The 12976-nt window shown below is 38.9% G+C and overlaps 2 protein-coding genes across 3 annotated transcripts in view; one reads left to right on the forward strand and one right to left on the reverse strand.

Moving 5' to 3' along the window:
- The first annotated feature begins 32 nt into the window (after window positions 1-32).
- On the forward strand, window positions 33-4859 carry hmces (5-hydroxymethylcytosine binding, ES cell specific). Its single transcript, XM_067430978.1, has 7 exons — window positions 33-159; window positions 1032-1237; window positions 1316-1459; window positions 1702-1881; window positions 1969-2123; window positions 2216-2408; window positions 4520-4859. The coding sequence occupies exons 2-7, from the start codon at window positions 1049-1051 to the stop codon at window positions 4718-4720; spliced, it is 1062 nt and encodes a 353-aa protein (XP_067287079.1). The 5' UTR covers window positions 33-159; window positions 1032-1048; the 3' UTR covers window positions 4721-4859.
- Window positions 4860-4943: 84 nt separating this feature from the next.
- rab7a (RAB7a, member RAS oncogene family) overlaps window positions 4944-12976 on the reverse strand; it is a 28435-nt gene continuing 20402 nt past the window's right edge. For both annotated transcript variants that reach the window (XM_067430979.1, XM_067430980.1), the window contains exons 5-6: window positions 10836-10964; window positions 4944-6167 (exon numbers count right to left, since the gene is read on the reverse strand). In XM_067430979.1, the coding sequence (XP_067287080.1) occupies window positions 6072-6167; window positions 10836-10964 (225 nt within the window). In that variant the 3' untranslated portion in view covers window positions 4944-6071. The remainder of the gene's footprint in view (window positions 6168-10835; window positions 10965-12976) is intronic.

The raw sequence follows: 12976 nt of genomic DNA on the forward strand, positions 1-12976 counted from the left end.
AGTAGTGTTCATCTGTGTATGCAAAGCATTGATTTTAAACCAGTAACTGACAGAGGGCGCCATTTCGTATTTAAACACACTTCATGTTAAGTAGACATCAACTTCGTTGCTCTTTCTGATTTTAGTCTTTACCTCAAAATAAGGACTTGTTCTTGACTGGTAAGAATGTACTTTACCTTATAACCGTATGTTAGTAATGTCTACTATTTCTTAATGCATCTGTATCGTGTTTGCCAGGTTATGACGGCAAACTCTGCGGTACAGAAACCGTTGCATGTAATGTTAACTAGCAGTCTAACCGAATAACCTGTAAATTATGCTATGAGGTAAAATTAAACGGCATGCGGCCTTTTAAGAAGTCAAAGTTCATATTTTTAGAGTAAAGTATGTTGTTACAGCAGTTTAAACGGGCTGACAGCTAAGTTACTGCTTCACGAACGAATCGTTCTTGTGAGTCGGATTTTCTCAGTGAAATGGTTGAACCATAGACCGTTGGACTGCGACTGCAATGCTGTATGTAAGTTACAGGCGGATGTCGATTCAACAAAGCATTAAATCATTGAACCGATTTAGCCTAGGCGAGAGACGATTCCCTCCATGATTCCCTCCCTCTGGGACGTCAAAAACAGCGCGATGACGTTTTACGTAATGACGTAAAAGAAACAGATGATTTACTTTTTCGTAACAGTTCTTTAAAACGAATCAAATATAACACTACGACCACAAAAAAGAAAAGGAAAGACCATATACAAATAGAGTATATCAGCATTCTGATTAGCTAACAGCACTTTAAAACGAGTAAACGTAGGTACAGTTGTGGATAAAGAGTTTTTCAATTTCTATAAAAAAATATACATAGAAACAAAATTTCTCTTTTTGTCTGAGTTAGTGTTTGTATTATTTTAACTAAGAAATGTCACATCACAGCATAGTTATTTTAAGGCACTATGGTTTTTGTTTTGTTTAACCACTTAAAAAATAAACAAAAACTTGCATTAAGTAAATGTACCATATGTATGTTGATGTCACAGGTTCGGCACGCGACAGTATGTGCGGGAGAACGGCTTGCACTCTTGCGCCGGACGAGCTCAGCCGTGCGTCTCGTTATCGAGACCGAACAGGACAACGACACCGGCCCCGGTGGAAGGATGGAGACACCGACAAATACCGGCCCTCATACAACAAGAGTCCTCAGTCCTTCAGCCCTGTGCTGCTGTCCAACAAACACTTCAACAAGGCATGTCAATTAGTCAAAACATATACGCACAAACTTATGTTGCTGAAGAACAGCTCTTAAATAAACCACTTTCCATAGGATGCCCCTGTAGATGAGTGCGTGTTGGCAGCGATGCGCTGGGGTCTCGTCCCGGCATGGTTCAAAGAGAATGACCCCAATAAGATGCAGTACAACACCTCTAACTGTCGCAGTGAGAGCCTGCTAGAAAAGAAGTCTTACAAGGTACATGAGACATCCTCATTTATTCTACATTAGCAGTGAAGCCCTGCCTATAGTGAAATGTCATTGGTACAAAATTAAACTCTGCTTTATAGAGTGTAACTGTCAGGTTCCAGAAGCAAAAATGTTATATTTTATCCATAGGGGACCTCATTTTTAACAGTAACTTATAAACCGTTTAAACTATTGTGAGCTAAAAGGTTGTTAATCGATTGCAAATGCTTTTGTTGAAACATATTGTACAGGATCCTCTTCTGAAAGGCCAGCGCTGTGTCATTCTAGCTGATGGCTTCTACGAATGGAGGCGATTGGAGAAAGAGAAACAGCCTTTCTTCATATATTTCCCACAAAGCCAAGGAGGACAAGTGCCCAGTCAACACAGCACACAGGAACCGAAATGTGACCAAAGTTTGGACCAGGGCAAGGTTAGCCCAAGCTCGACAGGCATATGAGATGCATTTGTTAGCTTATTCCAGTCTTACTCATCTGTTTATTCCTCCACTTGTCTACAGAGAGATCAAGAAGACAGTGACTGGACAGGGTGGCGTCTGCTGACAATAGCAGGACTCTTTGACTCCTGGACTCCTCCTTGTGGTGGAGAGGCGCTGTACACTTACACTGTTATTACTGTAGATGCCTCTCCAAATCTTCAAAGCATTCATGACAGGTTGAGCACATAAATATGTTTCTTTTTACATCACATCAAAACAGTGTCATATGCTTCATTGTAATGAGTCAAATTAACGTGTTTTTTAACAGGATGCCGGCTGTGCTGGACGGAGAGGATGAGGTAAGACGGTGGTTGGACTTTGGAGAAGTGAAATCACTGGAAGCTATGAAATTACTTCAGCCAAAGTCCTCCCTGACCTTTCACCCCGTCTCGTCACTGGTCAACAATTCCCGCAACAACTCTCCAGAGTGTCTGCAGCCTGTAGACCCCACGATTAAGAAGGTGAAACTTTTTTATTCACACACGTTTATATAATGTATCCTCTAACAATAGCCAACAGTGTATACATACATCGTCATTTTTTTAAATGAAAAAATCTTAGTTTTTACATTTTTGTAATTCAAAATTGTTTGTCCTAATGTACCCTAATACACAAGTGTAATATATTTTTACATTTTTTGCTTAATTTAACAAAATTACAGTGTGATTGGAAATGAGTTTTAGGATTAAAATGGTTTATGTTTATGTATCTTTATTTAGATTAACATTTCACATAAACATTTAAGCATTAAAAAGTTATTTTTACAATATAAACAAATATATTATTACAATTTAATAGTTTTAATTTAATTAAACTATTTTATAGTTTTCTATTTAAATAAATATAATTTATTAATTTCTGTAATGGCAAAACTGAATTTTATGAAAGCTGAAAGTTTAACATGATGCCAGATAGAGAAACTATGGCTCGTTGCCTGTTGATCACGCCTCTTTTGGTCTGATTGGTTTAAGGACTATCCAATTGCGTACAGAGTTATTAGAATAATGCCAGTTGATCACACGTTTTGTGCAGTAGAAAATAAAGAGCAGACTCCCCAGACTATTGTTCAATCTTAAATTGAGCTTGGTCTGGTGAAAGCCAGACAAGCGAACTGCTATACGTGACCCTGGACCACAAAACCAGTCATAAGTCGCATGGGTATATTTGTGGCAAAAGCCTTTAATTCATTGTATGGGTCAATTTTATATATATAATTTCTACTCTGTTATGCCAAAAATCATTATTAGGATAGTTTGGCAGTTTGACACACAATCCAAACTGCTTTAATCACGTGACATTGGTGATCCAAATCATTGATCGATTCACTGATTCATTACCGTTTGAATCTGTGAGGAACACGGAAGAGAAGACAATGCTGAATAAAGTCGTCGTTTTTGATATTTTTGGACCAAAATTCTATTTTTGGTGCTTCAAAAGATTCTAATTAACCAACTGATGTCACATTTGGACGACTTTGATGATGTTTTTATTCCCTTTCTGGACATGGACAGTAAAGTGTGCATAGACTGCATATGCTCTGGGACAAAAATATAAAATATTTTAAACTGTGTTCTGAAGATGAACGGAGGTCTTACGGGTGAGGAACGACATTAGGGTGAGTCATTAATGACATCAACTTCATTTTTGGGTGAACTAACCTCTTAAGTAAACTCATGTAAATCATGTCCAAGAAGATATTTTGTAAATTCCCAACCGTAAATATATATTACTAGTAAACTGTGTTACTAAAGACTTAATTTGGACAACTTTAAAGGCGATTTTCTCAATATTTAGATTTTTTTGCACCCTTGGATTCCAGATTTTCAAATAGTTTTATCTCGGCCAAATATTGTCCTAGCCTAACAAATAATAAATCAATGGACAGGTTATTTATGATGATGTATAAATTGCAATTTCCAAAAATGTACCCTTATGACCAGCCTAGAAATCTAGCTGCACCTTAGCGGCAGCAAGTGTAATTTGCAGCCAGGGGCGTCTAGCAACTCTCCGTTGGCTTGTGAGCTTGAAAAACCAAACTAAAGTCAGGCCAATCACTTCGTGTATAGAGTCGGTGGCGGACTTAATATAATGACGGCAGAGTTGGAATCACTGAAATCATTCTTAAAAAAGGACTTTCTCGCTCTGACTACGTCACCTCCTTTTCCTCTGGTTGGTTGTAGCACTATCCAGTTGCAGCAGAGGGGATTTGAAAGACAACTGTTTATCCCGCCCCTCAGATTGAGCCCTGCCAACGGTGTGTTCCCAGACCTAGCATCTTGATGTTGGTTTGGCTTATCAGGCTACCTTATGACTGGTTTTGTGGTTCAGGGTCACATAGAGATGCATATATATGCAGTGGCGTAGCACCAAATTTTGGGCCCTGGGTACAAACCATCTTGCTGGGCCCCCGTACCATGTATGTGTATGTATAGAAAACGGACTTCCCTGCCTCGAGCCCTGGTTACTCAGTACACTTTATCCCCCCAGTCCCACGCCCCTGTATATATGCATCATATCTTAATAGATATTCCTGTTGTTTAAATACTGACCTTCCACCTTCTGCCTTGTCCAGACAGTTCAACCTACAGCCAGCAGCAAAATGATGATGAGCTGGCTGAAAACCGCCTCGCCCACTAAGAGGAAGAATCCTGATGAAGATACTACAGCTAAAGGCCCTGAAGGAAAGCTTGCAGCAGAGAATCAGACCAAGCCGACTGGGTCTCTCCAGCAATGGCTTCTGGGAACAGGTTCCAGCAAGAAACCAAAGACTTGAAAGCCGAATTACAGTGTACTTCCTTAAATGCTGTAGACGTCACATCTCATCAGAATGAACAAAGCTGATAAATTTAAAGATTAAAATGTCTGTTAAGAGAGATAAGCATTCATTGTGTTCCTTTTTCATGGTTTTATATGACAGAAATAAACATTCACATTTAATAATTGATTTGTGGACATTTGAAATGGCTCCAGTTGATATCACGTCTTCAAAACAAACACTCAGTGCATAACATTTATTCAACAACTTAATTTTATTTCCATTATTACTTTGAAATACATTTATTTTGAACAATGTATATGCTGTGCATTTTGTTTCATTGATGGTCATGAACAATTCAGTTTTACCCCAATGTTGTCTAGTTGTGTTTATTTGTATATAAATGCAACAAAGATAATAATAATTACAATAATAATGAACAGACAGGAAAAGATCTGAGTGATACTGAGCACATAAATTCTCCACCATCCTGAGCTACTGGTAGAGTCCAGGCAAGATATGAAAATAAAATAACAAAAAAAAAACTGACAAGAGATGGCCTACGCCACTACTTGTTCATGGCAGACTCGCGGGGATTCGGTCATGCTGACATGAGGATCGATGGTTAAAAAAAGATGCCGATAAACACTCATAGTATGAATTGTAGATCATTTAGATGTAATATCTAAATTTCCCATCACTTGGTTGGGAATTCATGTTTTCGTTTTCCATTTTGAGGACAGTGATTGGGCGTACACTGGATTAATTGCAGTTCTCAGATGTAACAGTGGGGGCAGTGTTAGACCTCCAGTGCTTCAGTTTCATGACTTTGAGAGACAAATGTAGCATGCTTTATGCCAGGCCGCCATTTTATTTCAAGCAGAATGATGAAGAACATGGCGGGTAGTTCTGGTATCAACATACGGCTTTAATGCTCTGATACACCCTCCCCCCATCTTTCAGCGTTCACGTCACACATATTTCAATTGCACTGCGGGATGGGATCATATAAAAAGTCTCGAGAGCCATTGAAGTGTTGTGAAGACTTTTTACGTGGGTGAAGCGATGACTCTGCAGAACCGGTGTGAGGTGTTGGGATTCGTGTACGGAAATGGGTGTCAGATTGAGCCTCTGGAGCATAAGTGGGCGTGTGTGTTGTGTCTAAGGCTGTGAATGCGAACTGTATAGGATACTGAATGAGAGGAAGTCTGCTCATCTACAAAGGCCAGTGATTATATCGAGTAAAGGGAGGGAAGGAGATAAAGAACTGGGGAGGAGGGAGGGGTGAAAAAGAACGCAAGAGAGAGGGAGTGAGGCAGAGACGAGGCCAGAGAGACTGAGTGTGAAACGTTGCGCCCCCTGGAGGTCCTCAGCAGCTACAAGACTCTGCTGATGGCTTGGCTCTATCGTTCCGGTCTAGTTTAATTGGCTCAGGAAACTCGTTGTACAACTCCACTTCGGTTTCCTACAAAATAAAAAAGGGGTACAGATAAGCACAACGTATACTTCAGTCTCAGTCCTGTTCACACAAAGAATAAAACTATATTTTATAGTTAATTAGAATCTCTAGAAGCATCGAATATCAGCGGACAGCGACACCAAACATCAGTTTGACACGCGATCCAAATCTTGAATCAATACGCTGATTCATAACCGTTTGAATCATTATTTGAGGTTTGAAAACAAACACAGAAAAGAAGACCATGCTAAATAAAGTCGTAATTTTTGAGATTTTTGGACCAAAATGTATTTTCGATGCTTCAAGAGATTCTAACTAAGTAACTGATGTCACATATGGACTACTTTGATGATGCTTTTATTCCCTTTCTGGACATGGACAGTAAAGTGTGCATAGATTTAGATACGCTCTCGGACTAAATATAAAATATCTTAAACTGTGTCCTGAAGATGAACGGAGGTCTTACGGGTGTGGAACAACATTAGGGGTGAACTAACCCTTTAAAGTTATGGCAGTTTATTGCCTAAAAAAACATCCGGTTTGGACTTCAACAAGCTTCTTCCCGAGTTAGTGACATCATAAACCCTTGCTAGTCACCGCAGATGTAACTTCTGCCCATAATGGTAACGGGTGTGGCGTTTCCGGACAACCAGTGCTTGGCGCTTCAACCAATAAAAATAATAACTACATTTGGCTATCTAACCAATCTAAGACCATTGTGTTTTTCGGAGGGATGAGCTCCATAGAAGCAGGAAGACCCGTTCAAAGGACAGCGGAGACAGCGGTGTGGAATAGGCATGTGCAGGTATCAATTTTTCATGTTGCGATTAATTGCTGAAGCTTTTATCACGGTATACGGTATTGAAAAAAGTTGCAAAAAAAGTGTTGTCATAGTATAACAGCTTTAATAACTCTTTTGTAATAACAAAAATAACATTGAATGTTTAAATAGAATAAGACAATGCACCAAAAATATATAAAAGTAAAATTTACAAACAGATTAAAGTGCAAAAGTATTATGCTATAAAGAACAACAGGTAACATTATAATAAGGTCTCATTATTTAATGCATTAGCTAAGATTGAGCAATAGCTACATGTTATATTTGTTATAGCTACAAGTGTTATATTTTTGTTAATGTTAGTTAAGAAATACAAATGGTCTTTGTTAGTTTTATCTTAGGTCCATTAAATAAGTTATTTTGATTTAAGTAATGTTATAAAACAGTAACTAAGAAATTAACATTAGCCTACTCAGAATAATTAAATCTTTATAAGTATTTTTCATTGTCAGTTTGGTAAAAATGAATTAACATGTAAACGAATGAAGCCGTATGTCTCAAAGTTTTACTGAACATTAACAAATAATCAGAACATTTCTAATCGTTGGGACATGTTGTAGTCTAGATTTAAATATAAAAAAGTTTACGTTTGAAAATAAATAGACTATTAAGTCTTTAAGTATTTGGTGCTGTGATGAACAACATTGAGATTACAAAAACAAATAGCTGTTTTGGAGCATTTCCAGGGTCAGACGGAATCAGAGAAGGAAGGTCATTCCACAGGGGAAGTATATTTTTATGTTAAAGATTACAAAGACAAAATCATTTGATAACATGCAAACACTCAAACGTTTAATCCTTGTTCAGTGTCTGTGCAATTCCTCTCCATAAGTTATGTAAAGGGATGTTACAAATCAACAGTTCAGCTTTTTCGTATATCTAACAATAGTTTTCAGGTACAGAAATTTAAGTAATCGCAATTAAAATATTGCATATAATCTTTACTGCATAAATTAAATAAAGATGAATCATTATTAAAGTTACAAAAGCTATTCAGTCAAGAGCAGTGAGTGATATTCTTGCATTTTGTTGATTAATAGAAACACAGCCAACTTTAAGCCATAATGCATGGATCCAGTACACTGATTCTGACACACAAGAATTGTCTTACTAGACTTTTTACGTTTTCTTTAAGAACGTAACCACCTATGTTTTATAGGATATTCGCCAAGACTGGCATGTTGACAATTTTTGTCCGCTCAAGACTTAGAAGAAAACTCGATATTTGCACGCTGTCTCAGACACAGCTTTCTGTGTGCGTGCTTCGGTTGAAGCAAGGTCTCTTTTGTGTCTTCTTGCAACGTTTAAATTGGCACGGCATGCAGCTTTCACATTAAACTAAGTTTACAAAGAATGACTGTTTTGTCCACATTTTTTATCATCACTGTTGTAATGTATTGGGAAGCCACAATGCATATCCATAGACAAACATAAATTAGCCGAACGCTCTGTCTTTTTTATGCATAATTTCCACAAAAACATATTAAAGATGAGTCCATGGTGGTGAACAGTACATTTAGATTTTTTACCGATAACCGATGCACCCCTAATTATAACCAATGTGAAAAATGTGTTTAAAGGACAACTCCGGTGAGAAATGAACCTAGGGGTAATTAACAGATGGTTACCGAGTAGACTGTTCTCTGGGGTGCGTTTTCATGAAAATCGAATGTAAAGAGTTTAATCTCTAAAAACAGATTAGCTTATAGCGCTTGTCTATGGGGCACAGGGTAGTGAAATTAAATCGCTAGTTAATACCACTAACAAGACTCAAAATAGCCTCACACTAACACGGTATCATAATGAGGGTCCCTACCAAGCGGCAACCTCCCGCGATCTCTCTTGAAGCCAATACGGAAGTAATGTAAACTGCAATTCCTCAACTGGCTCCAGAAGGGAGCAGAATCTCATTGAGCCCCATGTTAAAATGCTCAACTTTACAGCAGAAAAAAACATGTTTACAGCCTGGTACAAATTGTGGTTTTGGCTTATAAGGCTAATTTTGATCTTCATGACAACTCTGAGGGGGGTGAATTTTTTTATAACTCATTCGTTTACGTTATATAAAGCCTTAAAGTTCTGCATAATTAAGGGTGGTGGTTACAAGTGAATAGCCATTTATCCGCCGTCTATAGTTATTGTGTCACCTCAGCTCCGCGCACATCCCGCCTTTTTGCCCATCTTCTGTTATCCGGGAGTGACACGCGTTGACTCACTCACAAGATGGAAACGCCCAGCTCGTTTCTACTTTAAGCTTCAGAATGGCTTATTGGAATCCTATGGGTGACGTCACGGACACTACGTCCATATTTTTTTTACAATCTATGGTCCCTACATGCAAACCGAAGCATTGAGAATTTTGTAAATATACAAACAGTTTAATAAGAAGATACTTTATGAACACAGTGCATTATGCGTTCACGGACAGCAGCCATCTTGGAAAACAGTCTCGACGAATCGATCCACGAGCGCTGTTCTAAGTGAGCTGGTCGATAGGAATTAAGTTTTGTGAAAAGCAATGACATGGACATTTTTATTTTTATTTATTTATTTTCTCTGATGCGTTCAGGGTTTTCTTCCGGAAACAACGGACCATATGAGATTCCAAGTCACAGTTCATCACTAAGCACAGCGCTTGTGGCTTGCTGAGTCGAGACTGTTTTCCAAGATGGCGCCTGTCTGTGAACACGTAATGCACAAGGGGGTAATCTAGCACTTGGAAAGCGTTCCACCCATAGGGGCGGCCATTGCTAACCAAGCCATCACCTGCTGTTAGCATCCCATTGATTCCCATTCATTTTTGAGTCACTTTGACAGTGAATAACTTTACATCTGAGGCGTTTAAAGACTCCATTTGTCCATTGTTTATTTCTAAAGAAACACGACAATGCATAAAAAGCTTTATTACCTTGTATCTTACACTATTGCCCCGTAGAAGCTGTTTTTGTAACGGTTGCGTCATAACCAACGCGACTCTGTCGCACAGTTGAGAAATTACCGTAAGACAGGAGGAGACGTTCATATATATATATTTAAACAACGTTATTCAGATTTTAATATTTCCACAACTACTAGAAGACCTACAGCTGTCAGACAGGAGGCTCACGTCACATCTACATCGTCAAGCTCAGTCTGAGCTTGCGCAGTTCTCTCAGCCATCAGGAAGTGAGTGCCTCTGATTGACCTCACTTTCTGCCGTTGAAGTCTATGGGAACGCTCTGTCCAATTCTTTTACTGTCTATGCTTCGGTTTGCATGTTGGGACCCTCATTATGATACTGTGTTAGTGTGAGGCTATTTTGAGCCTTGTTAGTGGTATTAACTAGCGATTTAATTTCACTACCCTGTGCCCCATAGACAAGCGTTATAAGCTAATCTGTTTTTAGAGATTAAACTCTTTACATTGGATTTCCATGAAAACGCATCCTAGAGAACGATCTACTCTGTAACCATCTGTTAATTAAACCTAGGTTAATTTCTCACCGGAGTTGTCCTTTAGAGTTGCAATTATCTGTTATTGATTATCCATCAATTGTTGCTGCATATCAGATGTTTGTTGTCGTCTCATTCTCTTTGGCTTATTTTTCGGCAGTGAAACAACAGGCCTGGGCAGTGTTGCCCCCTTGTGGACAAACTACTTATTGAAAAAGCCTCGTGAGCTGACCGTATATTGTATGTGCAGTCAGGAAAATCCGACTGTGTGCGTACTATGTTGATAATGAAATTTGCGTCACATGCTCTGTAAACATATCCTAGAGTTCATGTAAAAAAGGATGTATACTTTAGGCTCTATCTCTTGGTTTATACATATTTCAATACATACACAACACGTACCTGTTTGAGTGCATTGCGTGCGATGGTCTGGAAAGCCTGCTCTACATTAATGGCCTCCTTTGCACTGGTCTCAAAGTATGGGATGTTGTTCTTACTCTGACACCAAGCTTGTGCCCGCTTGGTGGTTACCTGAGGGTGGAAAAGGAAAAATCAAAATGGGAACTTCAAAGAATGTGAATAATGCTGTAGGTTACTGTCAATGCATGATTATATTCAAAGTTAGAAAATTAGCGTTTTCCCATGCTTTTCCTCCATGATACTGGGCAATATCTCTCAGGTCCTTTAATGTACAATTCAAAAGTTGGGATCAGTAAGGATGCATAAAATTGATCAAAAGTGACAGTAAAGACATTCACAGTTCTGCTCATACACATTGTTTTAACAATTTAAGATCTAGGCAGTTGGATGGTTTCAGAACGAATCTAAGCGCATTGAAGGACTAGCTTACAGCACACAATGAACCAGACTATTTGAAATTTGAGCAAACATTCTCATCGGCTGCAGGATCAGCAGTGGCCAATCAGCTCGTACCATGTGGTATTGATATGACTGAATGTAAAGGACCTATCAGCCTGCGCTCTCTAGAGTTTCATGTCTGAGGCAGACATTTATTTGAGGTATCATTCACTGGAAGTTCAGGGAATTTAAACTACTCCAAGACACTTTGCATGTATATGGAGAGGGTGCAGCTGGTCTTAAATTAGCTCCCTTGGCTTCTTAGAATGTGACATGATCTTGAAATATATTCCCTACTCACTTCTATATGTACAAGGGTCAATTACATGATAATTTAATAGTGCACATCCATTCATTTACTCTAAAAATGCAATTCATACACACAATATCATACACATCTTTAAACGATGAACATGTTCTTAGTTTAGTTTAAAGGTCCCGTTCTTCGCGATTCCATCTTTCAAACTTTAGTTAGTGTGTAATGTTGCTGTTAGAAACATAAATAATACCTGTAAAATTATAAAGCTCAAAGTTCAATGCCAAGCAAGATATTTTATTTAACAGAAGTTCCCTTTCAAAGCCTACAGCGAACGGCTGGTTTGGACTACAGCAGGAAGTGCAGGTATGTAATGACGTCACTAGAACCGTTTGTTGACTAACCCTCCGCCCACAAGAACACGCAAAAAAGGGGGCGTGGCCTTGTTGCTCTCCCACGTGGAGAAGAGCGCGCATTCAGTGCTTACATCTCTCCGTTATGGTAAGAGGCGGGACCTTTCCGGGCAAAGTGCGCTAAGCTGCTGTCCAATCACAACACGGGAAGCCCTGGCCCAATCAGAACTCGTTACGTGTTTCTGAAGGAGAGCCTTCATAGAACAAGGAAATCATCAGGCCGTTTTTAGCACAGAGGAAGCCACGCTGTATAGATAAGTAAATTGTGTGAAAAATACTGTGTTTTTTTACACGCGAAACATAAACTCATGTTATATTGGACACTGTAAACATAATCAAAGCTTCGAAAACACGCGAAGAACGGGACCTATAAAGGTGCCCTAGAATGAAAAATTGAATTAACCATGCCATAGTGAAACAATAAGAGTTCAGTACATGGACATCACATACTGTGAGTCTTAAACACCCTTGCCTCCTACTTCTTATGTAAATCACGTGAATCAAACACCACGGAAAAATAAGTGCTTCTAAACATAAGGCCAACCGTGACACAAGCATTGGGATAATTTATATGGATGCCCCCAACATTTGCATATGTCCAAACATGTTCATTGTCAGGCGGAACTGACGGAGCCGAATCATCAGGACTGCAGGTAAACAAGCGGCACTGAAGGATAGCAAAAACGGCAGCTCTCATGACACTTCATTTTCCAGGCTGTGCAGGAGACGTGAGGACTTTTCATATATCAACAGTCATGGTTGAGTTTTACTATAATCGGATACCACAACAATTTAATTCAAAATCGTTCGTTTGTGCGGCTCATTTCAAGCAAGCTTCGATCAGCGTCTTAAACTGAAGAAAGGGGCAACTGTATTCCTGCAAGCAGTAAGTAGTGATTTATCCACTTATTGACTGTTTAAACAATTTCTGATTAAATTGAAAGTTTCTTAGAGAGATCGCATTGTCTAGATAACGCAAGATGCTAGTACAGTAACAATAGGAAACTCCAAGTACA

The sequence above is a fragment of the Pseudorasbora parva genome, chromosome 22 (genome assembly GCF_024679245.1).
Source record: "Pseudorasbora parva isolate DD20220531a chromosome 22, ASM2467924v1, whole genome shotgun sequence".
In the NCBI taxonomy this organism is placed as follows: Eukaryota; Metazoa; Chordata; class Actinopteri; order Cypriniformes; family Gobionidae; genus Pseudorasbora; species Pseudorasbora parva.